The sequence below is a fragment of the Astatotilapia calliptera genome, chromosome 14 (assembly GCF_900246225.1).
Source record: "Astatotilapia calliptera chromosome 14, fAstCal1.2, whole genome shotgun sequence".
Lineage (NCBI taxonomy): Eukaryota > Metazoa > Chordata > Actinopteri > Cichliformes > Cichlidae > Astatotilapia > Astatotilapia calliptera.
In genome coordinates, this window is record NC_039315.1 from 20673353 (window position 1) to 20701004 (window position 27652).

General features: G+C 38.3%; 1 protein-coding gene across 3 annotated transcripts; it reads right to left on the minus strand.

The window, feature by feature from the left end:
- Positions 1-6591: 6591 nt before the first annotated feature.
- On the minus strand, positions 6592-27253 carry LOC113036437 (uncharacterized protein C14orf132). 3 transcript variants are annotated; one of them, XM_026192799.1, is made up of 2 exons: positions 27068-27253; positions 6592-7466 (listed from the first exon to the last, which is right to left on the minus strand). In XM_026192799.1, exons 1-2 carry the CDS (start codon positions 27092-27094, stop codon positions 7248-7250), a joined length of 246 nt encoding a protein of 81 aa, XP_026048584.1. In that variant the 5' UTR covers positions 27095-27253; the 3' UTR covers positions 6592-7247. The 3 variants fall into 3 exon arrangements, 1 of the variants encoding a protein (XP_026048584.1); XR_003274457.1 differs by lacking the exon at positions 27068-27253 and adding an exon at positions 12001-12351 and having other exon boundaries at positions 7405-7466; XR_003274458.1 differs by lacking the exon at positions 27068-27253 and adding an exon at positions 12005-12351 and having other exon boundaries at positions 7410-7466.
- Between the last annotated feature and the right edge of the window lie 399 nt (positions 27254-27652).

A 27652-nucleotide genomic window follows, 5' to 3' on the forward strand; every position in this document is an offset into this window, starting at 1 on the left:
GGTTTTTGTGCTGATGTTAATGCCAGAATTAGCTGGGTCCCAGGTGGGTTTACCAAGTGGGCCCCAAATATTAGCACTGCTTCTCCCCATTTGGGCCCCACATGTGTGTGTTGGCTGGGTATTTTTGTGTTTTGGGGCATATTTTGAAAAAGGATCTGTAAGTTACATCAAAATTTACCAGTTCAACTTTACACATTTCAAAGTGGTCTTCAAATTTAAATCTTAGTAGCATGACTACTGGACTACTAGGTTTAATTAAAAATAAAACACACACACCACTACATCTACTGCCATTTTTGGTTTTTCTGTTCTCATACTGATTTCCTACTAGGAGGTCAGTCTAACAAGAGTTCTCTTTGTCTCTCCTCCATCCCCCTATTGTTTTGTACATTTGATTGTTTTTCTTTATGCTACCTGTTCTGACCTGTCTACCTGATGTGATGTTTGTGTATTGTATGTATGGTCAGAAGAGGTCCAATTTTGCTGCAGGCAATTGCAAGTGACAAATAAATGGCTTCATCATTTGAGTCAGATGTTTTAATAGTCTTTTCCAGACAGCAAAATTGTAGTCAGTATTGTAATAGAAAGGAAATGGATTTTCAAGTTGTTGGTCCTCGTCACAGCTGCGAATAGAAGTGTTTACATGTCAGCAAAGATAACCTTTGTTGAACATCTGTAATCAGACAGTTGTTATTCTTCACCATTCTTTTGTCCATTCATCCTCTAAGCATCCCACACCATCACATTGTGCATAATATGTGTTCTCTGCAACAGTAATAGTACTGTAATAATCATTCATGATGCAAAAGTGTTCATTTTTTTCATGTTGAAGTCGGTCATCAAGACATGAATGTATTTCCATGAAATGGTACGTGATCCAGGAAAGTAAAGGGAATCAAAGCTACTCTGTAGTTTCCCAGTTTTTCAATTTTTTAAATGAAAACAGCACTTTTGTTTTCTGTCCAAACTCTTTCATTAAGCGCTTCTCCAGTATACAGAGAACATGCAGGAGCCAACGATATTCAGCCAAAGGTTAAAAGTTGAAGTTTAAAGGGAAATTGACCCCTATAGTTTTTTATTGTTTATTTGTTAAAAGGTTTATGTGATTTAGGTTTTCCTCACATCGCGGTGAGACCAGCTTTGTCGCAAAATTAGTAAAATCTGAGTTACGACGAAATCGAGACGAAAAAAATGTTACGAGTTAGGGGTCTGGTCAGGACTCTGTGTGTGTGTGTGTGTGTGTGTGTGTGTGTGTGTGTGTGTGTGTGTGTGTGTGTGTGTGTGTGTGTGTGTGTGTGTGTGTTTGTACAAAAGAGGGGTTTCACAATGTGGATTTCACGGTCTGGTGCCTCGCATGCATGAAAGGAGGGATGTGAGAGATGACAGAGAAAGGGATGAAAGGGGAAGAACAGAGGGTACAGCGTGACACAAAGGAGGAATAGACCACGGTGTATATTATGCAACACCAATTGAGCTTTTTAAATTCTCATCATAGTAGTTAATAACACTTTAGGCTCCTCTCAAAAGGAGATAAGAGAAATATGTAAACTATACTAATCGAGCTAGGCAAGAATAAGGCTTACAGTAAGAAAAAGGTTGCCAGTTAACCTGACTTAACCCTGCTGACAGGGCAAAACCCTCGAGCTGATATATTCAGGGTCAGACTCTGCAAGGAGCTGAGATGAACCCCAGCTGCTCGGTTCCTCTTGCGCTTCAGTTTTATGGATCATTTAGCTTGTTATGCTGCCATCTTGGGTTCATGTCTAGTGTGGAGGATGTATTTAATTTTACTTGCTGCAAATGAGCAATGCAAGGGAGCCTATTTATGCTACCTCTTTTTCTATAGCAATCTACAGTATAGGGATCGCTCAGCACAATAACAGCAAGAGAAAACGTGTGACATCAGAATATTTGACATTTACATTAAACACGTGTAGTTAAAGGATTTTCATGTAGTTAAGAGATTGGAGTTACTAAGCACTGGGAATTAGAAAGTAGGATGAAGATGTTGACAAAGACAGCCAAAGAGCCTTCCTATCTGGTGGGTTTCCGTTATATATAAGTTTATATGTCTTTGTGGAATCAGATGAGTCAGGCTAAGCTTGTTATCACTGGGTAAGAACATACTGATATCTTTTGGGCTAATACTGTAGGTCCAAGCTTTAAAATGAAAAGAAGAAAATTAGAATAGCATGAATGTGCCAGCCGGCCTTTATGTGCTAAATAATTGGGTACTTTCCTTTACAAACATAACGTTTATTTTTTTACCCCACTAGATTTTTTTCTTGCCATAATCTCACTTTAAAGTTTTAATTATTACTCATTTATTCTCATTCCCACCCGACATGACATGGTTGATAATGACTACCACTCTTTCAAAAATCATCCTCCTCACACTACCTCTTCCCATTTTTCCTTTGTCTCCTCTAATCCATCATCGCACTTATCCTCTCATTTCCTCTCTCACTCCTATCCAGTGTCTCTTTCCTTGTCAGGTGTCTGAAGTCAGTTTATTAATGCCAAGAAATGAGCACGATGCATTTCCACCTTCATTATCTTCCCTTTCCCATCCACATATTCCTCTTTTACTTTTTGTGTCACTCATCGCCTTTTTGCCTCTGATGACTATCATGACAAAGTCTTTCTCATTTCTGTTCTTTTTGTTCTCTCTGGACTCTGGCAGCTCTCTCTGCAAAATTATCTTCTAATAAAGTTAGCCACAGAGAGCTGATCTGCTGTGACCGATCTAAAGCCTGTGGGGAAACACTTCCCTCTAGGATAATCAAGCAAGGAAGTGAAAAAGTTATTATTTTAAATGAGTAGGAAGCTCAAGAGGCACATTACAGCTCATTAGTCTGCTGAGGACTGACAGGACAATGACGCAATTCACTCTAGACTAAATCTTTAACAGAGAGATGCTGAGATGCACATGCAAACACATGCATATGTAGAAACACATGCAATTAAAGACAAAAAACTGATGGGTTAAAACTACATAGTGCACAACAGCATGTTGATAACTAAGTACTCAGATAACACACACCAATTAGTTAAACTGCAGGAATGTCTTAAAGACATAAAGACCTGGATGGCCGCTAACTTTCTGCTTCTTAATTCAGATTAAATTGAGGTTATTGTACTCGGCCCTGAAAAGCTTAGAAATATTGTATCTAACCAGATTCTTACTCTGGATGGCATTACCTCGGCCTCCAGTAACGCTGTGAGGAACCTTGGAGTCATTTTTGACCCGGACATGTCCTTCAACGCACATATTAAACAAATATGTAAGACTGCTGATTTGCGCAGCATCTCTAAAATTAGAAATATCTCAGAGTGACGCTGAAAAACTAGTTCATGCGTTTATTACTTCCAGGCTGGACTACTGTTATTCATTATTATCAGGATGTCCAAAAAACTCGCTGAAAAGCCTTCAGCTAATCCAAAATGCTGCAGCAAGAGTCCTGACAGGGACCTGAAAGAGAGAGCAGATTTCTCCTGTATTGGCTTCCCTTCATTGGCTCCAGATCCAGAATTGAATTCAAAATCCTGCTCCTCACATACAAGGTCTTAAATAACAGGCCTCATCTTACCCTAATAAACTTATAATACCATACCACCCCATTAGAGCACTTCGCTCTCGCTCTGCAGGCCTACTTGTTGTTCCTAGAGTATTTAAAAGTAGAATGGGAGGCAGAGCCTTCAGTTTTCAGGCCCCTCTTCTGTGGAACCAGCTTCCAGTTTGGATTCGGGAGACAGACACTATCTCTACTTTTAAGATTAGGCTTAAAACTTTCCTTTTTGCTAAAGCATATAGTTAGGGCTGGACCAGGTGACCCTGAATCCTCCCTTAGTTATGCTGCAATAGACGTAGGCTGCCGGGGGATTCCCATGATGCATTGAGTTTTTCCTTTCCAGTCACTTCTCTGCATTGAATCATACCTGTTATTAACCTCTGTCTCTCTTCCACAGCATGTCTTTATCCCGTTTTCCTTCTCTCACCCTAAGCAGCAGCAGATGGCCGCCCCTCCCTGAGCTTGGTTCTGCCGGAGGTTTCTTCCTGTTAAAAGGGAGTTTTTCCTTCCCACTGTCGCCAAAGCGCTTGCTCACAGGGGGTCATATGATTGTTGGATTTTTCTCTATATCTCTTATTATAGGATTTACTGTACAATATAAAGCGCCTTGAGGTAACTGTTGTTGTGATTTGGCGCTATATAAATAAAATTGAATTGAAGTATAACTGAAGGATGGACGCAGTCGGCAGAAATATTTACTACCATTTTAATGATGCTCAGTTATCCTTCACACTATTACACCAATAGCAGCTGAACTGTTGGTACAAAGCAGGATGGAGCCGTGCTTCCATGGTCCATGGTTTCCCTAAAAACGTATTAGACCAGGAAATGTTTTTCCAATCTTCTGTTGTCCAATTCTGGTAAACTGTGCATATTGTAGCCTTGGTTTCCTGTTTTTAGCTGAAATTATGTCATTATTAAGGTTAAGAGAAATTGTGGGTTGCAATTATATTTTGGGTAAAACAGCCCTTAATTGCTTTTTATATAATTGTGTAATGCATTAACAGTGTGTGAATGTATGCGTGAATGGGTGGATGACTGGATATGTAAAGCGCTTTGGGGTCCTTAGGGACTAGTAAAGCGCTATATAAATACAGTCCATTTACTTGTATGTAAATGGACTCACTTTAAGTGACATTTTATCACCAGACTCTGGAGTTTCCCTCAGATCCTGGAAACAGGCGAACCTCAGATTTTTCTTTTTAACTGAACTTGCAAGTCTCAACTTTCTTTCCATTACTTCTGACCTCTTGTGATCTTTCCTCATCTCTCTGATTTCTTATCTCTTTGTCCTCTCTCTGCTCTTGTGTCATTCTTTCTTTGCTGTTGCCTTTATCAAAGCTAATTCCTCCTCTAACAATCTCAGTGATTGGAAGGAAGCTGAAAGCAAATGGCACTACACTTTTTAAATGATGTATCCACCATCATCATAATGGGGCAAATGTAACCCTGACCGAAAGATATGCCTCCGCATGACCTCTCCTGGTTGTTAAATTTGAACAAATCACTGCTCAATCCCATTGAGCCCCATTTCTTTCTACAAAGAGTTTCTTTCCTCTGGGCTTTTAAAGGGTGCCACAGCTTCTTGAAAGAAAACACACTGGGACAACTAGATTTTGCTGGAGCACTGACTAATGAAAAAAGCACTTTAGTCATGGCATAGTTGTTCTTGCAGCTCAAAACTGACATAATTGATTGTTCATTACAGCTCTGCTGTAAGTATAAGCATGCTTTGGATTTCTCAGTGTGGACAAACAGTAAATACGGCGCTGTAGTGAGAGAGATTGAAAGATATATTTATAAAGCTAAAAATATACACATTAGTAGCTCATAAAGTTGGCACGCCATTTGTCCCAGACTTATTTTGAACATGTTAATATTCCGACCCTAAAACAAATGTTTATACATTGTAAACACATAATGTTAATATGCACAATATATCATCTAATTTCCAAGAAGTAGAGTGAAGAATTTTGTTTTTATTAACTGATCTCTTTAAGTTCTAAAATGTCCCTAAATTCCTACTGATTCAGTAGGAGTCTGGCTCTCTTAAGCAATAGGCTGTTTCCCAAACTGCCACTAGCTCCCTGCTACAGGTCATTTCAGTTCATTTTAGTCACTAAACTGGCCTTGACTCGCTGGTGCCTTTTGGAGCATTTTTAGTGATGTAAGACATTTGTGCTCCAGTTTTAGTCACTGAATGAATTCATTTGTATCAATCTGGAACTATTTTAGCAGGTATTAGTAGATATTAGACTGGTGACCTCTCCAGGGTGTGTCCCGCCTCTTAACCTATCACAGCTGGAATAGGCTCCAGCACCATGGGGGGAAATGTATGTATGAATGAATGGAGTTTCTCCCATTAAGGCGCATCCATAAAGATAAAAATAACACTCTTTACACTCTTGACTCCAGAAAGCCAAGAGAAAACCTAAATGTAAAGAGGGAAACCTGAGGCATCAAAATGTGAATCCACAGAGGAATGGGTCATATCACAGTAAGCATATTACTGTGCAGGTTTCCAGCAGTATGTTTGCTGATAATAAAAATAAAAACTCATCGGTGCACTGGTTGCTCAAACCTCTGACCATTAACTCATCAGTGTGAAGCTTCAAACAGTTGACATCCTTCTGGCTTCTGGTCCCCGTAAGAGATCAGGCTCTTGATCTTATCTAATCCTTTGTGGTTGTGACGCTGACCTCTGCTGAACCTGCAGAGTAACCAGCTCAAAATCAGTTTACGTAATAACTGACCCGTGCAAGCATATTACTACAATTTTAGGACCATAGCTTTTATTCTGTCCAGAGTCCAAAATAAATAACTCATAAATAGTAAATTTCCTATTTTGCTCAGGTAGCAGTGCCTAGTAGAAAATGCTAATACACTGTTTGCACGGAGGCTAAAATAAACATCGCTGTGACACTTTTAGTCCTTCAGCTTTAAAGGGTGAGCCCGAGGACAAGTTTCTGTGGCCTTTAACAATCAGAATTGTTTACAAAGAAGTGCACAGGATTAAAACTGAGTCATAGCCATGGTTTTAATGCATATTAAACAGGTTACACACAAAGGAAACCAATGAATTATGATAGTGCTCTCAAATGAAGCATTCTAGAAACAGGCAGAACAAGGGTAACAGCAGAAATGTCTTTAAATCTGTGCATTGCATAAGGGAACAAAGGTCTGTTTTTAACTGTAACATGTAGTTTTCACTTTGGAAATTTTAAAAAAAGGGAAAAGTTCCTGCATCGTGTAACAAACTACATGATGTACATGCACGTCATCTGAGTTTGGCCAATGAGCCATTTCGTCACATTTTACGTTAAAGTGAACTTCTGTACCAACATATATCACAACCTTAATTGTTGCTTTCCTTTTGTGGTTGTGGAACTGTACAAATGAACAGAAAGATTCTGTGAGCTAATTATTTCAATATGATCGCTGATTTTACGTTTTGAAAAAGGAGTGGGGTGACGGGGCTGTGGGAATAAAGACTCCCATGCAAATTCCTCTGCAAAATTCAAACTGATGCTTATATTTAAAAGAAAAATAATCCATGGGATCAGTCTTAAAGTAAGGCTATTTTACAACATTTCTAGAGAAAGTATATTTTCAAAATATACAAGAGTTGCCATGTCCGACAGCAGCAGAATTTTTTTGTTCCACTCTTCTACTTTGTCAGAAGGCACAGGCACAAACCACAGCCACCACCACTATGTTGCCAATTGTTGCCAGGACAGCAATCCACAGCCAAATGGTGTCACTGGACACTTTGCCGTCATCCTCGGCTTCCGAGGGCCGCGAATAGCCAGCGTTGAGGTTGGACGTGGACGTCTGCAAGGACGTGTTGCCGTTGTACGGAGAATCCATGAAGGCCCCGCTCACAGCCGGGAATTGCTGCCAGGCAAGTAGAGAAAGAAAAACAAAACTGGGTGATTAATAAAGTCAGGTGCAACAAAACGAATGACAAGCTGAAATATGCGATTAAATAGGGTTTTAATCTGGTACGCAATATTTTAAGGTCTTTAACCTACAATGTAGTGATGAATTGGTGATATAAAAATGAAAAATATTGCAAGTGAGCACCGTTTTCAGTACAACATAAATAATAGAGTGATGAAAGGCACAACTGGAAAATGATATTTTCTGTTCAGGTTAAACAAACAGCTGCTCCTGGTCTCAGGAGAGCTAGCGTACAGTGACGAGAACGCAGCATCTCAAAGGGATTAATTCTCAGACGGATTAACAGTCCGTCACATGCTTCACGTTACTAAAAGCTGCAGAGGCAAACACAAAGAGGATGAAAGAGAAAATCAGAAAGCAAACAAGGCACAAAATGAATCCCATTTTTAGTCTCAGGTGGAGGTGTTTGTCCTCTGTGGGCTTTCATATTATCCCATCAGACAGGAAAGAGATGCAGCCAGTATTCGTAGAAATACGAGCACACGCTCATGTATGTTTACGCTCTTCTTCCAGCCCTACGCACACATTTACACGCATGAGGTCCAAGCCACCTCAAGTTTTAGCCACTTGCTTAGGTTATGTTGCTGTCACTATTCATCCCGGAGGTGTGACACACACACGCACGCGAGGTTGAAACTCAGGATGCGTCGGCGTAATCCGCTGTAACGTTTCTCACAAACTCACCAGAACACCCAAACACAACCACACAGGGTGTCTTATACTCTTAAAGCAGAGACTGCACAGTCTGCGATACAAACAGACAGCCCAGTGACCATTAATAATTCTAGTTTTCACCCTGACAGATGAAAAGTTCAGCTGAGTTTGACCCTTGGACTTGTAGGTATTTAGGCATGTTAAGGAGCCGTTCTGTGATTGCTGAGCAACATAATGTTCAAACTTGACTGTCCAAAAAAGGTGAGTCGGATCTGACTGTGTCTGGAAATGTTCATTTATTTGATCAATAGTATATTTTTAAGAACTAAACATTACTTCTTATCTATACTCATTAGTTTGTTATTTATTTCTGATCACTGCGATCACCCCCACTGGAATAGGGGACGGATGATTTGAATGTAGCTCTTCAAATGTCACGTTCATCCGATGAACAAATGTTTCTGACGCTGCGTCATTGTGACTGCAGCTGAGGTCAGACCTTTGTGACTGTGAACACAGCTATGGCTCTGGGATGTTTCAAACATCAGGTTCAGTTTGACCCCAAGAGCTTCTCAGGCAGCGTTTATGTCCCCATCTACCCTCTGTACGACCTAACTCCAGATGTGACTTCAGGGCAAATTTCACTCATACAGACATTTTTTGTTTTTTGTTTTTAAGAACTCACTTCGTTATCACTGAATATTTACAAGAGAACTCTAGCTGAGTTTAGTGAATATGCTTTCTGTACAAGGGAGCGGATATTTTTACCTTTGTGAAGTTTAAACGCTAATTTTGAGGAATGAGCAAAGAGTCATTTGAAGCATGACATGAGAACATGGTTCAAATGCCTGCTAGTTTTAACTAGTAAGACTTCTTCTGTCTTCACACCAGATAAAGTACACAAGATTTAATGTTTGTTTGGTTTTATTTTAGTTTTTGGCATGAACTATCTTTGTATCTCATCACTCTTTGACCAGCTATTGGGCACAAAGACAAAAAACTGCCAAACAAATCCAGATTCAGGCACAAATATTGAACATAATGATGTATAAAACAGCTAATCCTCGATTTCAATGCATAAAAATCCACTGATCACACGGGGATCAAGCAGAGCTTAGGCTACATGTCCCAGCCAAGCAGATCGCAGAGCTTGTAGTGTACATATTAAATCCAGCGTATGTACAGTATGATGATGTTTTCCAATATACACGATCGTTCATTCCCAGCTGTCTCATCTTATCCAAAAGCAGCTGCATGTTTTCATACCGTCCTTGAAAAAAAGGAAGAATTTAAAACATTGCAACCATTAAGATGTGGCAGCATAATTTATGAGAAAACTTTGTGAGTGCCCACAGACGCCATCTAATATCTATATTTAATTAAAACTGCCTCCTGGGATTTTTCACAAGTGAATGCAGGTTTGGAGAAATTTATCATAAACCAAGCAACATGCAGTCTAATCATACAGAAAATCTAACCATATACATATATAATAGGGGTGCAACGATACTCGTATCGATACTGAACCGTTCGATAGAGTGCTTTCGGTTCGATACACATATGTGTATGTATTGTTCGATACATACACATATGTATCGAACAATACAAATTTTTTTATTTATTTTATCAACTTTTCTTCTGACGATGCTGTCTGTGTTGAGAGCTCAGTGGATCTGCGCTCGACTCTTTTCCAAAGATGAGTGATTTCTCGATTAGATAGATTTGTTTTGTTTTTTATTTTGTTGTTTCAGCAACATTAAATTTAAAAACTGTACTTTTGAGTTAAAATATATATTTATAATTTTAATAAATGACAAATTAAAAAGGCATGAACTTTTCTTTTGTATCGAAAAAATATTGAACCATGTCACCAAAGTATCAAACCGAACCGAACCGTGAATTTTGTGTATCGTTGCACCCCTAATATATATATATATATATATAAATATATATATATATATATACACATATATATATATATATATATATATATATATATATATATATATATATATATATATATATATATATATATATATATATATATATACATATATAAATAAAATGAAGGCAAAGCATACTGTAACAGTGGGAGTGGTGAAATCGCTCACTTTTTCATTAGAAAGTCTGTGCCCAGAGGCAGTGTCTTATTCTGCGAGTAAAAGGAAAAGGTCATCAAGAAAAGCAGCATGAGCATGAGCAAGTGTTATTACACCACATGGTTGGAGGACAAATTATCCAAAGATATAATGAGTTTGTTTTTAGGATGACACAGTCTGAATTCAAATAGTTTCATATACTGTACGCTATGACTCCGCGTGGTCAACTGAAAGTGGAAGTCGGGTCGTACTGTATGGGTGCTAACACATTAAGATCTAATTTCTGATTTTAGTTCTTTTTTTTTTCATTTTACCTTTATTTGTTTATTTGAGAAAAAAAGCTCAGTCTTTGGATGGAAAATCTGATATTAAAAGCCTGTGGCGACACGAGAAAGGATTCGGCAAATGAGTTACAAATTAATGAATTAATGAACCGCGGCACATGCAAATGCTGTGCTCTTAGATGTGAACCAAAGACATCCACTGCAGTATTGTACTACAAATACAATACTTTTCAGCAGTGTTTTTACATACAACCAGCCACACACACTTAACCACACATCTACTCTCACACACAACAAGCTTACAGTCACTGCACTGAGCAGTGTGAAAAGGCAGCAATCTGTTCAGTCACATTAAAGTTATATAAGGAAGTGACGTCTTTCAGTGCTACAGCATCTTCATAGTTTTACTTTAAGTGCTGTTTTTTCACACTTTAGCTCAACATTTTCACTGTGTCCCAATCTCAGAATTGTATGTGTCTCCAGCTAAAAACGACTGTGTTTATTTCTGGATTGTGCATTATAAGATCTAGAAAAATCTAAGCTTGTACTGCAAACTGTAAATAAAGAAATCTAAAGAAAGACATTGAGTGTATATCGTGAACCATATCAGAATTGTTTCAGTTAATTTTCTGTTAAATATTGGATTTATCTAACTCATTGTTTTGCTTTCATTTTTTAGCCACTATACTATAGTAGGTGTGGTATAAAAAACAGCTTTAAATTCATCTGCAGAATTCATCTCCACAAATACGCTGATATATAACTGTATCTTGATCAGTATGATATAACTGCAATAGAAATGTTGCAAATTAAGTCATATAATAAGTGAGGTTAATCCTCTTCTAACTGGATACCGCACGGACTGAGTACTAGATAACTGAGATTTAATTACAGACCACACACATTTAGAAGAAATACCAATCACCAATCACACTCAGAGTGAGAAAGTGATTTAGCAGTGATAGAAACACACCTTCAGTCAAGAAAAAAGCTAAATAGAACCCTAAATTAAAATACATAAATAAACATAATCTTAATGCATATCTAACTCTCAACAAATAGACAATCATATTCAGCCTGTTGCTGGTCCTGAAAATACAGATCACCTTCTTGTTCACTCTCAAACGCTCTAAAGTAACAAAACAAGTCAAGTGCAAAGCTGCTGGGATACTGAATTTGAGAATGCACCTTACACATGCTTGATCCTCTGTAAGTGTCTGTAAATTCGTCCAAGTTTAACATGCCTTGCATCTGATGCACGGGACATTTTGTCATGCTTTTGATACCAAGAGCAATCTCCATTAAGATCATACGAGTGATTAAAAGTTTCCAAGTGATTCCAGGAATCCTTATACAAAAATCGATGTATCTAAAACACACCATATAATGACAAACAAGCTAGAAAGAAAGTATGAAAACAGAGAGTTGTACCTACTGCCGGCTGTATGCGAAGAAAGAAACCAGTTCTTAGGATGCGGTCTGTCTCGTCCTACGCTCTGACTTAGAGTGCATCCAGAAACAGAGAGGAGCTGCGCTTCATGAGAATGAGAGACCTAACTGCATCTGAGAGAGACACAGTATACACTGAGAGAGAGAGACAGAGAGAGAGAGGTATCCTTTCCAGTGAAAGTGAGAGATGAGTGTACACTGTGAGAGCATGTGTGTGTGTGTGACAGCTATAGAGATCCCACTGTGAGAGTATGGATGTAAAAATGTGCGTGGGTAAGGGTGGGAGTGGTTTCATCTCCGAAACAGCTGAGCTGGAGGTTTCTAACCTCACTCTGACAGACTATTTATGTATCAGTGAAGGAGAGCCCTGACGGACGGCGAGAAAAGTGAAAAATGATGTTGTTCAGCCGCAAATGAGAAGAGCAATAGGGCGGAGGTTTGAGATGCATCCACTAACAGATTTGAACCAGCGGCACTGTGAGCACTCGGCATTCGACTCAGCTTGCTTAGTCAAATGCATGTTGGCATTTCGGGAGCTCGTGTACAAATATTAACAGCATTCATCTGCATGTACGAGTGAAGCCATATGCACAAATTAGAGAACATGTGTGTAAGATAGCATGTCTCGCAGCTTGTGTGCGTCATGCTCTGTGAATCCATGCAGAAGACAACTGTCTCAACATGCAAGTTGTCTCAGTCATTGTTTAAGACCGCCGTACTCTTTGTTAAAACATGAACAAAGGGTTGGTCAAGTATTTGCACTAATACACAGCAACAGTGCCTCCTGCTCATCCAGTTCAGGGTTAAGATGGGTCTGGAGCATGTCACAGCTGTCAGGTCACCAGTCTGTCGAAGGGCCAACACAGAGAGACAGACAACGATTTACACTTTAGATTCACCAGTTAACTTAACATGCATGTCTTTGGACTGTGGGAGGAAACCAGAGTAACCACAGAGAAGACATGCAGGCACAGACAGGACATGCACACTCCACACAGAAAGGTCAGTGGATTTGAACCCAAGACCTTCTGCTTTGATGCAAAACTGCTAACCGCTAATACTAATGCTTAATTAGTAATTCACAAATAACTACTATATTATTAGTTACAAGCCCCAAAACAGAAACATACAAGTAAAGGAATGGAAAGAGAAGATGTTTGCAAAGAAATAAAGAAACAAGAATCAGAGCAGGTCTTCTGCCTCTTAACTTTTCACTTCCCACCCGTCACGCCGTAATATGTAAACTTTTATCCTCCTAACTCTATCCTGATGTTTGCCTGAGACTTCTGCCTCTGCTTCTACAAATCTTTATGCCCTGCTTTTGACCTCCTCTACATCTTTCTCGCTCTTCAAATGTAGTGACATCATCACCCATAAAATTAACACATTGCTGTTTTGCTTTCCTTCTCACATCATCTAACCTGCTATTTTTTCCTCCACTATCCTTTCATGAATCTCTCCCTATTTCCCTGTGCATCACTTTACTCTCTTAATTCAAAGCGTGATAGTATCATCCCTCCCTAGATGATGTAGCGTATAGTGCTGCAGGACTTGTAGTACTGCCGAGATATATCTATATATATTAGAATTAGAGATTTCTTCTGTTCATCTGCTTAGAATACGTTGGCATTTGAGTCTACTCTCTGTGCCCATCTGCATGTGCATCCTGTTGTTGCTTAGAGTGAGGAAGCACATGTGTAGCCTTTATGTTTCTGCATGAGCATATGTGTTGGCATTCATTTGCTTGTCTCTGCTCTAAATGAACAGGTGCAGGAAATGCATGCCTATGTAGATATAAAGCTTTATTCTGTGTGACTGTGTGGTTGCATACACGTGTAAATGTATATGTGTCCAGGACAGGCATGGTTTATAAAGTTATGTAATGTGCTTCTACACTGAGGGCAAATAGAGAAAGCGCCTTTTGTAATCCCACACTCATGTACACACAAGACACAAATGAATGCACACACATATGCTGCAGAAACACGCATTCATCAATCACTGAAAGCGCACAGTTATCTAAAATTAGAGGGGATTGAAGTGAAGAGAAAAAAGATGGAGAGAATAAAGAGGTCCATACTCACAGATGTTTTATTAGATATTCGTCTTCAGAGACGTAGTGTATCTTTATATTTAAAGTGTGTTTCAGCTTTATATGCAATATCTTTAAAGACTGGGAAGATTATGTTTTCATTTCACCTTTGACAGGTTAGATATTGCCATAACTGGGATCTTTGGTCCATGTGGTACTTATTTAAGAGAAAAACATGGATGGAAGAAAAAGGGGAAGAGAGAAGGAGAGACAGAAGAGAGAAAAATAAAAGGCTGAATAAACAGCCTCACAGCATCCAGCTGTTCATCTTCTTTGTGAAACATCTGTCATAAAATTACAGGCAGTGAAAGCAGAGGAAGGGGAAGAAAATACAGATGAAAATGATGCTTAGCTACTTCTTTATTGATAAAGTTTGCACAGTTAGCTCTGGACTGCTCTGTACCCTCACTAGGCATTTTCTGCATGGTTTTATTATATAAGGAATGTTATAATGTGTTATCTATACATTAGATCTGTAGAATCTCCCCCCAAAACACTTCTGTAACAGAAGAGGCTCTCGCTAATAGGCACAGGTTAGTTAGCATGATCCAGAGCATTTTAAACATGCAATCTATAGAGGATTTATATCTGATGAACCAGCAAACATTTCTACCTAAAAATGTACTTATTGGCTACATGATGTTATTCTTTAATAATAAATCTGATATTTGTTCAGTAATGGAAATGCTTATTTTAAAAAATGTCAGAGATGCATAGAAAAGAAAATAATATTCAAAATGAACCAGTTCTTTGATACAGTCTTTCTCCAGCCATCTATCCATGTTGTTCTAATTCGGTGTCTTGGGAGATCTGGAGTCTATCCCAGTTGTCAGGTCAAGAGCTGAGGTATAACCTGAACAGGTCATCAGGGCTAACATTGACAACTCATGCTGACACTCACACCTACTACCAGCTACCACCCTGAGCACACCCAACTTTACCTGATCACAAGTCTCAGTTTTACTACACAAGATAATTTAAATAAATAAATAATCAAATGGAGTAATAAAGCAAGCTTGAGTGGCTTATGGTTCTGAGGCCACGGCACTGGGTTATTATTCTGTGATTAAAAGAATAAAAGATCAAAAAGGTACAATATATGCAAATCATTAAATTACATTTGTAGAGTTTTACAGACCTGCTGATATTGTCTCCTGCTTGCAACAAGCCTTAGAGCCTTTGAGACAAACCTAGTTTAACTGAGTTCATTTTAAATCACACCCAAGACATGATGGTTTGCCCTGAAATAAATGACACCAAGCAAACTAAATCAAAATGTAGTATGCAGCTGAAAATAATTTCCATAATTTATAAGTTAATGAGCCATGTGATGAGAAGAAATGTCTAAGGCGAACTTTAGCTGAATGAATTCATGATAAGAATTGAAGCAGCAATTGTGCGAGGAGAGGGGGAAAAGAAACAAAATGAGCAAGAAGACGAGAGAAAGAAAAAAAGAGATGACCGCACTCGGTGATGAGCAAGTGCGAGTACTCTGCAGAAGAGCCTGCTCTTATGGCTGGTTGAATCTTTGCTTAGTTTTGCTGGAGGCTTCAAATCCTGACTGACAAACAAAGAGCAGCATTCACTCAGTTATTGTGTGCTTCAGACACACACACATACAGTATAGGTAGTGTAACTTAATGTCACTTATGCATTCAATTGCAAAAAAGGATTAAAGGATTTAACTGAATTTATCAGTTAAATACAGTGGGGCAAAAAAGTATTTAGTCAGCCACCGATTGTGCAAGTTCCCCCACCTAAAATGATGACAGAGGTCAGTAATTTGCACCAGAGGTACACTTCAACTGTGAGAGACAGAATGTGAAAAAAAAATCCATGAATCCACATGGTAGGATTTGTAAAGGATTTATTCGTAAATCAGGGTGGAAAATAAGTATTTGGTCAATAACAAAAATACAACTCAATACTTTGTAACATAACCTTTGTTGGCAATAACAGAGGTCAAACGTTTACTATAGGTCTTTACCAGGTTTGCACACACAGTAGCTGGTATTTTGGTATGGCGTTATTTTTGTGCCACTATTCTGAGCGCACGTAAAAAAAATTTGCAGGTGCAAGTGTTGCATTTTGAGGAGAAATTTATTTTGAGCGAAGAAAAGCTGAATTTGAGTGAACAAAATTCATTGCTGCATGCAAAAAATGTATTTCAGTGTTTGCTATTATCCACACACACAATAGCAGCCCCTCTCGCTCAGTTTTTGCACTTGCGCTCGCTCGCAATGTGTCGCTCGCGCTCTCAACATTTCAGCCCGTGCGCGCTCAACTCGTTCTGTACACCGTTATATTTGTGCCACAAAACCAGCCAATCACAGACTTGGATGCAAAAAAAATCTGATTGGCTGTTTTCGTCTCCAACCAGCTCGAAATGACGAAATGCAATATCCCAGAATCCATTTCGTCCAAAGCTCAAACGAGGCAGTGGCGGAGGAGCACAGAGTGGCAGAGTTTGAAATATTACTCTTTGTGGGTCACAAAATAAACTTTTAAGATATTTTCATGCGAGAATGGTGCTGTGTAAACTTCTAATATCTGCTCGATTTATCAAGACATCACATATTTGCATAAGTGCTCTAACGTTTTTGGAGATGCCTGTTACCCACCAGCTGACCGAATACCTGGACTGGCCATTGGGCATTTACCCGGCATTTGCCCGGTGGGCCAATGGTGATTTTTCATTTTTATGTTAGTTTGTTTGTTTTTGTAATGGTATAAACAATGAAAGGTGGTGGATTAGCCAGCTGGTAATAATCAACTCTGGGCTGGACCAATTACAATACATCCGTATTGAGGGGAAAAGACTTCAGCGAGAATAAAAAAGACACAAAGCTGGAGTTATTCTGTGTCTTAGCTGCCTCTTCTCTCCTCATTCTCCCTCCCTCTCCTGTTGCTACTTCAATCATGAAACTGATCAATGATCAGCTGATCGTCTCTCTTGTTTGTTTATCTCCCACTTTGCGCCAGAAACAGGAAACCAGCGGATGTTGCGCTAAACAACAACAGCAGCACGTTCAAAATTGATCAGCTGTTGTTAGAATTTATTTAAAATTAATTTCTAGTATCAGCTGATGTTTGCTGGAGCCACAGCTGTAAAGCTGGAAACATGAAGGTGATACAAATCATACATATATACCAACAAAACAGTGTACATCACTGTCACAACAGCGTTTGTTTTCGTTCAAAGGCTTTATGGTTTTTCCAATAATACCTGGTGGTGTAGTCGGTGATTTTTTTGTCAGTTCAGCCTTATATATTATGTTTAACCCGAGTTCCCACCCGGTCAGCTGGTGGGTAACAGGCATCTCCGAAAACGTTGGAGCACTTATGCAAATATGTGATGTCTTGATAAATCGAGCAGATATTTGAAGTTCACACAGCTACATTCTAACATGAAAATATCTTAAAAGTTTATTTTGTGTCCCAGAAAGAGTAATATTTCAAACTCCGCCACTCTGTGTTCCTCCGCCACTGCCTCGTTTGAGCTTTGGACGAAATGGATTCTGGGATATTGCATTTCGTCCTTTCGAGCTGATTGGAGACAAAAACAGCCAATCAGATTTTTTAGCATCCAAGTCTCTGATTGGCTGGTTTTGTGGCACAAATATAACAGTGTACAGAAAGAGTTGAGCGTGCACGGGCAGAAATGTTGAGAGCGTGAGCGACACATTGCGAGCGCAAATACAAAAACTGAGCGAGAGGGGCTGCTATTGTGCGTGTGTATATGGATAATAGCAAACACGGATATACATTTTTTGCATGCAGCAATGAATTTTGTTCACTCAAATTCAACTTTTCTTCGCTCAAAATAAATTTCTCCTCAAAATGCAACACTTGCACCTGCAAACCTTTTTTACATGCGCTCAGAATAGTGGCACAAAAATAACGCCATATTTTGGCCCATTCCTCCATGCAGATCTTCTCGAGAGCAGTGATGTTTTGGGGCTGTCGCCAAGCAACACGGACTTTCAACTCCCGCCACAGATTTTCTATGGGGTTGAGGTCTGGAGACTGGCTAGGCCACTCCAGGACTTTCAAATGCTTCTTACGGAGCCACTCCTTTGTTGCCCGGGCGGTGTGTTTTGGATCGTTGTCATGTTGGAAGACCCAGCCTCGTTTCATCTTCAAAGTTCTCACTGATGGAAGGAGGTTTTGGCTCAAAATCTCACGATACATGGCCCCATTCATTCTGTCCTTAACACGGATCAGTCGTCCTGTCCCCTTGGCAGAAAAACAGCCCCATAGCATGATGTTTCCACCCCCATGCTTCACAGTAGGTATGGTGTTCTTGGGATGCAACTCAGTATTCTTCTTCCTCCAAACACGACGAGTTGAGTTTATACCAAAAAGTTCTACTTTGGTTTCATCTGACCACATGACATTCTCCCAATCCTCTGCTGTATCATCCATGTGCTCTCTGGCAAACTTCAGACGGGCCTGGACATGCACTGGCTTCAGCAGCGGAACACGTCTGGCACTGCGGGATTTGATTCCCTGCCGTTGTAGTGTGTTACTGATGGTGACCTTTGATTATATAATCTGATTATGTTCGTATTTTAGTCTTTTTCCTATTCATGATGATGTTTGAGCGCAGAGGAGTTCACAGGGAGCACGCCATGTGAACTCCTCTGCACTCAACCATCATCGTGAATCCTGGTCTTGTTATCACTTGAACAACCAAGTCACGCTGCCATGTAACAAAATCACATGTACATGGATTACTGAATGTGTTACCTCATAGGTCATCTGACCTTATCAGGAATGCTTCTGACGGTTGTATGAAGCCAAGTTATAATGTAATACATAAAAGGAAACACTGAAATATTGCACCGGAGATTATACTACACTGCCAAGATATCATAGAAAATGAATGAAACACGTCACTGCATTAACATTTAAAGCCTCGGTAATGTGAATAAACGCAGACCAGAATGATACAGAACACTGTTAGACGGTCTAATGCACAACACTGTCGAATGATTGCTTTTTTCCATGTGCTCTAGCCAGGAGTTGCTTCCAGCACGATAGCATCTTGATACTTGCCCAGGAATAAGAAAATAATGACAAAACATGGTCCACTTACACCTTTAATACATCAATTGTTCCATATCCAAAGTTCCAGGTGAAGATGTAAATGAAGCTTCGGTTGCTCTGCATCAATAAATAGCAAGTGCTACAGAGGAGGAGTGAGCATAAAAGGAGTAACATTTTTATGGGCTGTAATTTCAAATGAACCTTTTCGAACAGCTCAAAAGATATCACCAAACATCCAAACCATTTTTGCAATTTGTCACAAAATGTCCAAAACCGGAATTTCCCAGGGAGACAAAGAGGTGCAACACTGAGAGATGAAGATTGAGGATATGTTAGAAAGATTATTATTAATTTTTATTTTAAAAAGGTAAGGAAATTTAAATCTTACATCTGATGCCCTCATTTATTTATAGTTTTTAAATAAGATATTTGATTCTACATTGTGATTATTAATTTTTTTTTTTTTATATCAAATTGAAGTATCTAAATTTTGTGTTATTCAAAGGCTGCATGAAAGTTTTAGGGAGTCTGATATAGTTTAATGCAGTCTAAACTATTTAGTTTGCAGTATTGTTGTACAGCTTACAGTAATGCACTGTGTTGGATTGGTGCAGAGCAGGCTGTGGTGTTCATGGTCAATATTGAGTTACATAAATAATAAATAACTTGAAAATTTTTATATTAATTTCATGTGTCTAGGGGTTGAAAATCAGCCATATATCTTGTGAAACATCTACTTATATTTTGTTAAAGTCAGTTAGGCGAGTCCATAAAGAGCAGTGAATACTGAAGTAACAGCACAGTTGATTACTGCCTGTACACAAAGAAAAATCTCCAGGAGCTTGCATTACTTTATGATCAGCCCACCTGTCAAATCCACTTTAATCCCTCATATTATATATATATATATATATATATACATATGTATATGTATATATATTAGGGGTGCAACGATACTCGTATCGATATTGAACCGTTCGATACAGTGCTTTCGGTTCGGTACGCATATGTATCGAACAATACAATTTTTTTTATTTTTTTTATCAACTTTTCTTCTGACGATGCTGTCTGTGTTGAGCGCTCAGTGGATCTGCGTTTGACTACTCCGCCTAGGCTGCACTGTCGCGTGCAGATCCACTAAGCGCAGCGCAAGCTAGCAAAACAGGAGCTAAGCTCGTTGCAACATGGCAACTACCTCAACGCTACCTGAAATTGAACCTCCCCCACCCTCATTCAGATCTGGTGTTTGGAACTATCTTGGTCTCCATGTGAAGCGTGACCCTGATGGTAAGTGCGTCATGGACAAAAGTAAAACAGTATGTTGGATGTGCCACGCAATGCTCAATTTGTGGGAACTAGTGCGTTAGCGCAGTTAGCTTGTTAATGTGTTGACGGCGTCCAGCCCCACGCACGGGGTGATCCACGGTAACTTGTTAACGGAGATTTGCCGCGTTATGGCGTTAATGTCATTTTAATGAGATTAACGCTGACAATAGTGGGAACACAACGAATATGACTACACATTTACGCCGACATCATCCTAGTGTAAAGACAAGTGGAAGCAGACAAAAACAACAAGCATGCATGCTACAAACTTTAACCGAGTCATTTAGACAGCCGTTAGCACATGATTCTCCTTATGGGGACCTGATATGTTTAATATGCTGCCCAGAAGAAGCGTATAGTATAGCTTTTATTTTGGAAAGAGCCATTTCTCTGTAATAAACTCTCTTTTCCAAAGATGAGTGATTTCTCAATCAGATAGATTTTTTTTTTATTTTGTTGTTTCAGCAACATTAAATTTAAAACTGTACTTTTGAGTTAAAATATATATTTATAATTTTAATAAATGACAAATTAAAAAAGCATGAACATTTTTTGTATCGAAAAAATATTGAACCATGTCACCAAAGTATCGAATCGAACCGAACCGTGAATTTTGTGTATCGTTGCACCCCTAATATATATATATTAAAGCATACATTTAGGCAATGACATGTTCATTGCATATATCAAGTCTAAACTTAAATAGAAGATAGGAAATAGGAACTGTTCATCAGAAGTTAATTATCAAGTTTCTAAGGTGAAGTGTGAGTTGACAGTTGAATTATTTATGTAGCAATGTGCAGTTGTGTCCATCCTGTCTCATGTCTGACGTGTGATACTAATCTATCATGCCAACCATTGTGAATGAATAAAGCATCACAGAGGTTATAGTACGCCGCAGGGCATTTATGTGTCCTCCCCTCCGTGCCTTTATTTGTCATGACTTAAGTTATTTCTCAAGGCTATCTCAACCCTGTGCTGAACGAACAAACACGTGAGGTGCTTCATGCAATGTTAAACGACATACAGACATTCTTTGAAATCAACAAAAAGACTTCCCAAACAATGTGAAGCACACAAAGTAGAAACAAAGAAACTTTGTAGGCACATTTCATACACAATGGCTAGTTTGGATTTACATAATTACATAATAATTGCATAAAAAAATTAAAACACCTTTAAAGTGCAAAACATAAAACCTTGTAAAGTATATTAAAATCAAGGAACCCAGTTTAAAGGAAATGTAAAAATAAAGAACCAAGGCAAAAAATAAGACACTACAGAAGTTTTCTCTGGAAGCTCGCTCCATATTTATAGTGCATGCTACCTTAACGCTTAATGCTTTTTCCATCTTTATGTCAAGACAGAACCTGCTCTGTAGTACATGATCATGCTCTGTCATAATATATATGAAGTACTGCTTTGCAACCTTTACACAGTAGGGGTCAAGAAGTTGTAGAAGTTGGTCAGAAAGTTAGTGGAAAAGCAAAATATTACAGAACGATTCATGTCAGCAGTTCAGCGTCTGATAAATAGAAAGTCTGGGTATTAAAGAAATGCATGACTCGCTAGTGTAACTGCTACAGAAACTGTTTATATACAGCTTCACTTTCAAACTTCCTCACTCATTTTTGCTGACAAAACACGGCTGAGAAAACACTTTAAAAGCACAGACTACCAAATAATTCACACTGGATGAAATGAACAACACCAAACATGGCTTGGAGCTAAATGTAGTTTGGTAAACCTAAGCTATGTATAAAAAAAAGCTTTACTTAGTTTATATACACACATACAGATAGATAGATAGATAGATAGATAGATAGATAGATAGATAGATAGATAGATAGATAGATAGATAGATAGATAGATAGATAGATAGATAGATAGATAGATAGATAGATAGATAGATAGATAGATATTGTGTGTGTGTGTGTGTGTGTGTGTGTGTGTGTGTGTGTGTGTGTGTGTGTGTGTGTGTGTGTGTGTGTGTGTGTGTGTGTGTGTGTGTGTGTGTGTGTGTGAATAAATTCACTATAACACAAAAATGTCTTGTGCAAGTCCAGCAGTCACATGTGCAGTCGATGATGCTGCCAATGTCACGTATTTGTTAAGGCCGTTGTGATTCTTTGCCATGTTGTTTGGGATGATGTGAGCCCTGAATACTGATGACATATGCTTTACGCGGAGGTCAAGTAACGGGTGGCAGCTGTTTGACTAATGTGCTGCCTGGGCATGCCTGAAAAGAAAGTGGGGTTCAATTCCAGGAGAGAAGATGTGATACTTAAAAAAAAAAAACTAATTCCCTTCCTATTGTGGTCCTATATTGATCATTATTTTAAAAAATATCAAATATGATTGCAGTTAAACTACTTAGATTAATGTAGTTTTACTTGTCCTCAGTACTGGACAACTGGACATCAGTAACAGGGAACTTCTTAATGCTGAAAACAAAATACAAAAAAAAAGTATGATCACATATTTTGGTCATAAATGTGTATTCAGGCAGAACAGCAAACGTATTAGTAGTTTTAGTTCTCAGTATTACATACATGCTTTACTTTACAGCCCTGTAGTTCTGTATAGATCACTGTATGAATGTGGGTAACTTATTTGTTAAACAAAGCAATACGAAAATCTGATCCATGTTTCTTTGTTTTGGATGAACTGGAAGAACGAGCTGCTCGTGATGGATCCAATTTGCTGTGTGTGCTACGCAGATGTCGCTCCGAAGCATCTGATAAACTCTTTAGCAGATGGTAATCTGACCTATATTTACATCGCACACACTTTGATTGGCATTGCTTAATTAAGACCAGTCTAACAGTCACTCCCAGAAAGAAAAAAAGGGGGTTGGGATTGAAAGAGAGGAAAAGGGTCAACAGAGGAGCAGTCTTGGAGGTTTGCTGCTCAAGGACACGCAGCATCTACAGGATTTGACAAATACATATTGAAAAAAACATTTCACTTGTTTCCTTTTTCTTTTAACTCTTCTGAAAGGTCAACCTTGAATTAGGCGGATTATGAAACTGATTTCTTTGCCACTATATTTTGTGCCATATTTAATGTAGTGGAAACATTATATTTACATCCTTCATCAGCTCAGTTATGACCTTTGAGCCTTTCACTTGAAAATACGTTCTTTTCTTAACAAAGTTTTGGAGATGCGTGGTTTTAAGGTAGCGACGATGTTGCAACACTGACAGTTAGTGTGGGGTGATTAAAGACCACACATTGAGCACATCTGATGAACTATCTAAGAACAGATGGCTATCAGATGAGGCTTTCCATCAAACTCCTTCAGCCAGACAGAGTTCACGTCTGGAGCAGAGAAGCTCAATGAGTAGAGGATTAAAGGGAACTACCACTCAATTGAGGGATATAAAACTGTTTATTATTGGTTGAAAGAGTTTATATTTTAACCTACAGCACACATGCAGAAAGTCTAACCAGCTGTGTGGAAAAGCTTTGAGCTTCTGTTGCCATTACTTGAGCATGTCTTTGCACTGAGGGTGTGTTGATTTAGTGCCCATAAGCAGATGGTAACAGGAGACTTTGCACAACAGGGTACCCATCAGGAAATAGGTACCCAATCTCCAAAACTACTGTGTGTGATACAGTGACATCTCCTCTTTGTGCCTTTGCATCATACTGTTTGATATATGAAAGCTATTTTTGCCAAATTGGAAAAATTATTTATTTCCCCAAACAGCAGGTTTTCAGATGTGATAAATAAATACTTCTGTGGCATATTTCATCGGGAGTCTATTAAACTGTGTCTGTTATGAATGAATGCTGTCACAACCACTATCTTTTTTTACATTTTGTCCAAAGACATGTAAAAAAATGGTTTCTAACTGTCAATAACACTATTTAGTCCTTAAAAAAAATCCTTTAAAAATGACCCGTCATATCTGTAAGTTAATTTATCCTTTCCACATAAAGAAAGATGTATCTATTTTATATTTGCCATTAAATAATTATGATTTTTTTTTTAAAAAAGACAAGCTAATAGACAGCCTAGTTACTCAAATATTTTCTTATGAAAAAAGTAAAAAAATCATCTTTGGAGATGCACTATAGATGCTTCCTATTGCAAATAAAGCACTACAGTAAAAGTGACTCAGTTCCTCAAAGAGCACATTCAGTGATAATAGGAGTTTTACTGTGCTTGCACTTAAAAGCCTGTGGACATATTGCAAAACACATCTGTAGGCTTTATAGCCCTCCAATACCCAAACGGGTCACTACTGCAACATAAAACATTGCCCTCAGGTTATAGCTAAAGCTCAAGATCATAATTCAGAGGCTGGGAAAAAATGAGAGAAGAATATTCTTTCATGATTCAGAGTAACAGGATAGAGGCTGCTGTGTTAACCTTTAAAGAAAAAAGTCCAAGTTCTTATTTTTGTAAGCATGTTGTTCTTTGGATGCTATTTTAATGAAAGACTTTTAAATGAACTTAGTGGACTGGAAAGCTTCACTGGATAAAAAGTAAAATGTTGAGTTGCTGATGTGCAAAAACTGCTTCATTCATGCATCCTGAAAATGGAAAGCCCTCTATCTGACAGTGATGTGATTTTTTAAATTATAACACTTGAAGGCAAATCAACATACAGCAAAGGAATATGCATTCAGTTTGAGTCATGTGAGCAGTACCCTCATGGACAACGATGTCTTTGTGAACAAAGCTGTACCCCAAATTGTTCTCAACTGTATTTCAGTCCATGTGAGTGTATGGCTCATGGATACTTCACTCCACTTTGTTAAGAATTGGCTCCTCTGTTTGTTTGTTTGTTTGTTTGTTTGTTTGTTTGTTTGTTTTTTCTCCATACAGGTGACCCAGGAGTTTTTTTTTTGTTTTTTTTGTTTGTTTTTTTTGTCTCTCTTCCCCCCCCCTTCTCACCGTCTCTTCTCCCCTTGGGTTTTCTTTCTTTCTCTCCCCCTCTCTCTCTCATTCATTCCCCCTGTCCTATTTATTAAAAAAAAAAAAAAAAAAAATGACAAAGGATGAACTGAAGCTCTGCCATCACGTAATGTCGCATACTGCTGTTTCTGATGTCATTTAAAAAAAAAAAAAAAAAAAAAAAAAAAAAAAAAAAGAATTGGCAGAAAGACGAGAAAAAAGCAGCGCTGATGTGACTCAGTTGTTTAAATCAAGCGTGAGTCCTTGCTCGCGTGTCTACTTTGGGAGAAGCTACTGCACAGACTGCTTCTGACTCATATCTGTATGTCTGCTCTGTCTAAAATTGTACAAATAATGTGCAATTTTGTACTCTTCAGTGTACAAAAAGTTTTCTAATGATTCAGTGACTCAGTCTACACACTGTAGCTACAGTTCCCAAGTAATAATAAAGGCTGATAAAAGTAGACAGTGTGGGATCTGTACTTTGTCTACTTTTATAATAATTTCACTACAACACACTATGTCTGGAAAACCTTGATTACTATGAGATCAGGCTGTGGGCTTTTAAAGCGTTGATACTGGACAACATATGAACATTTGACCACTACAGCCAGGGAATCCAGTGGATGTAGCAGAAGTTGGTGGCATGGTCACTGTAAATGAGTGCAAAGTTGTTCTAAATGATAACCAGTTTTTAATAAAGGTCATCGAAAGGCATAGGTCCCCTGTAATTAAATGGAATTCCACTGTTAATTTTAAATTACAATTTCATTATATTTACCTACAAATTCTTAAAGGTAAGAGTAAGGGGGTCACAAATCAGGTTTTTACTTTAAACAAATCAATACTATAAGGAAATTTTAATATTTAAAAATTTATTACAGTAATAGTGTGCAGTTTAGTGGTAATATTTCCCCATCTGACATCAAAAGTACACTGTACTATGGAGTGGATTCACTTTGCCTTTTTACACCTTTAGATTCATTAGGTTGTTGTGTATGATGGGTTTTTCTATTCGTCTCTGTACTTTTATTTTACTAATTAAAATGTGATAAGGACTATTCTTGTTTTTCAGCTTACAAGAAAAGAAATACCTGTAAAAATTTGGTCTACGTGACTTTATAATGATGGAGCTGATTCTAACTCGGTTTTTTCTTTTCTTCCACTGTTGTGGTTTAAATTTAACTTTCAGACAGAGGTTTCTTCATGCTTGTAAAACACATGGAAGCCAAGGTTAAGCCACTCCATATCGTACAGTGTACTTATGACGAAAGACTGGGAAATATTGTTTGTTTTAAGCAAAATTGCCCAGAATTTATGCAGTACTTCAAATTTCTTACAGTATAATTTGTGTACCCTATTCTAGGGTAGCAAATCATCCTTTAAGTACTTCTAGGTAAATATAAATACATATTAATTTCAAACAAAATACAGTGAAATTCCATTTCATTACAGGGGAAGTATTATAACAGTGTTACCTCTTTGTCTTATGATGACACATTTTTATCCTGATGGGAGTGCTCTCTTCTAAAATCACATTGTCTCAATCAGTTTCTACCATGATCCAGTATCTCGTTATCTCCTCTTTAGTAAAAAAAAAAAAAAACTTTTTAAATATCCTTCTAAAAATCATAAAGTGAGAGCTTATATGGATAACCATATTTCTGTTTCCTTACCTGTGCAGACATCAGTGATAATTCCATTGTCCCGGGGTCAAAGGTTGCCAGCTAGAGCATCTAAAGAAGGCGGTCTTTAAAGTAGAAGTCAGACAGCTGACAGCAAAGAAAATAAAAGGAGAAGAAAAACGAGTATGAGGGCTTCAAAACGGCACTGCTGTGCTTCACTCAGTGTACTTGTGAATGCTTTTCATGCTTCACAGAAGAGTTTCTTCTCTCAATACATGTCTCTCTCTCCCCCTCTCCCCCCCCCCCTCACTCTCTCTCTCTCTCTCTCTCTGTCTTTGTGGATGTGCATGTTGCACATAAAGCATGCTGATATGGCTTTGGCACTAAACTCCACGTCTTCCTGTTACAACTTACTTTGGATTGAACCCCATAATCCCAAAGTGGATCCTTGAATTATGAATGTATTGCGTGCATGTTTTTTTTAACCCCATTATAAAGGAGTCACAGGCTGTGATTAAATCATGTAGATAATAAATATTTCCCCTATGTGTTATAGGTTATTATTTTTGTTATAGTGTCTCTTAAAAATGTATTTTTGGCTCTTTGGCTCTTTGGGTGAGGGAAACCTTTGACTAT

Coding starts and splice junctions, on each gene's coding strand:
- LOC113036437 (XM_026192799.1), bottom strand. CDS start 27,094: ATGGAATTATCACTGATGTCTGCACAG. Junction 7,467..27,067: donor TATCACTGATGTCTGCACAG/GTAAGGAAACAG, acceptor CTTGCCTGGCAG/CAATTCCCGGCTGTGAGCGG.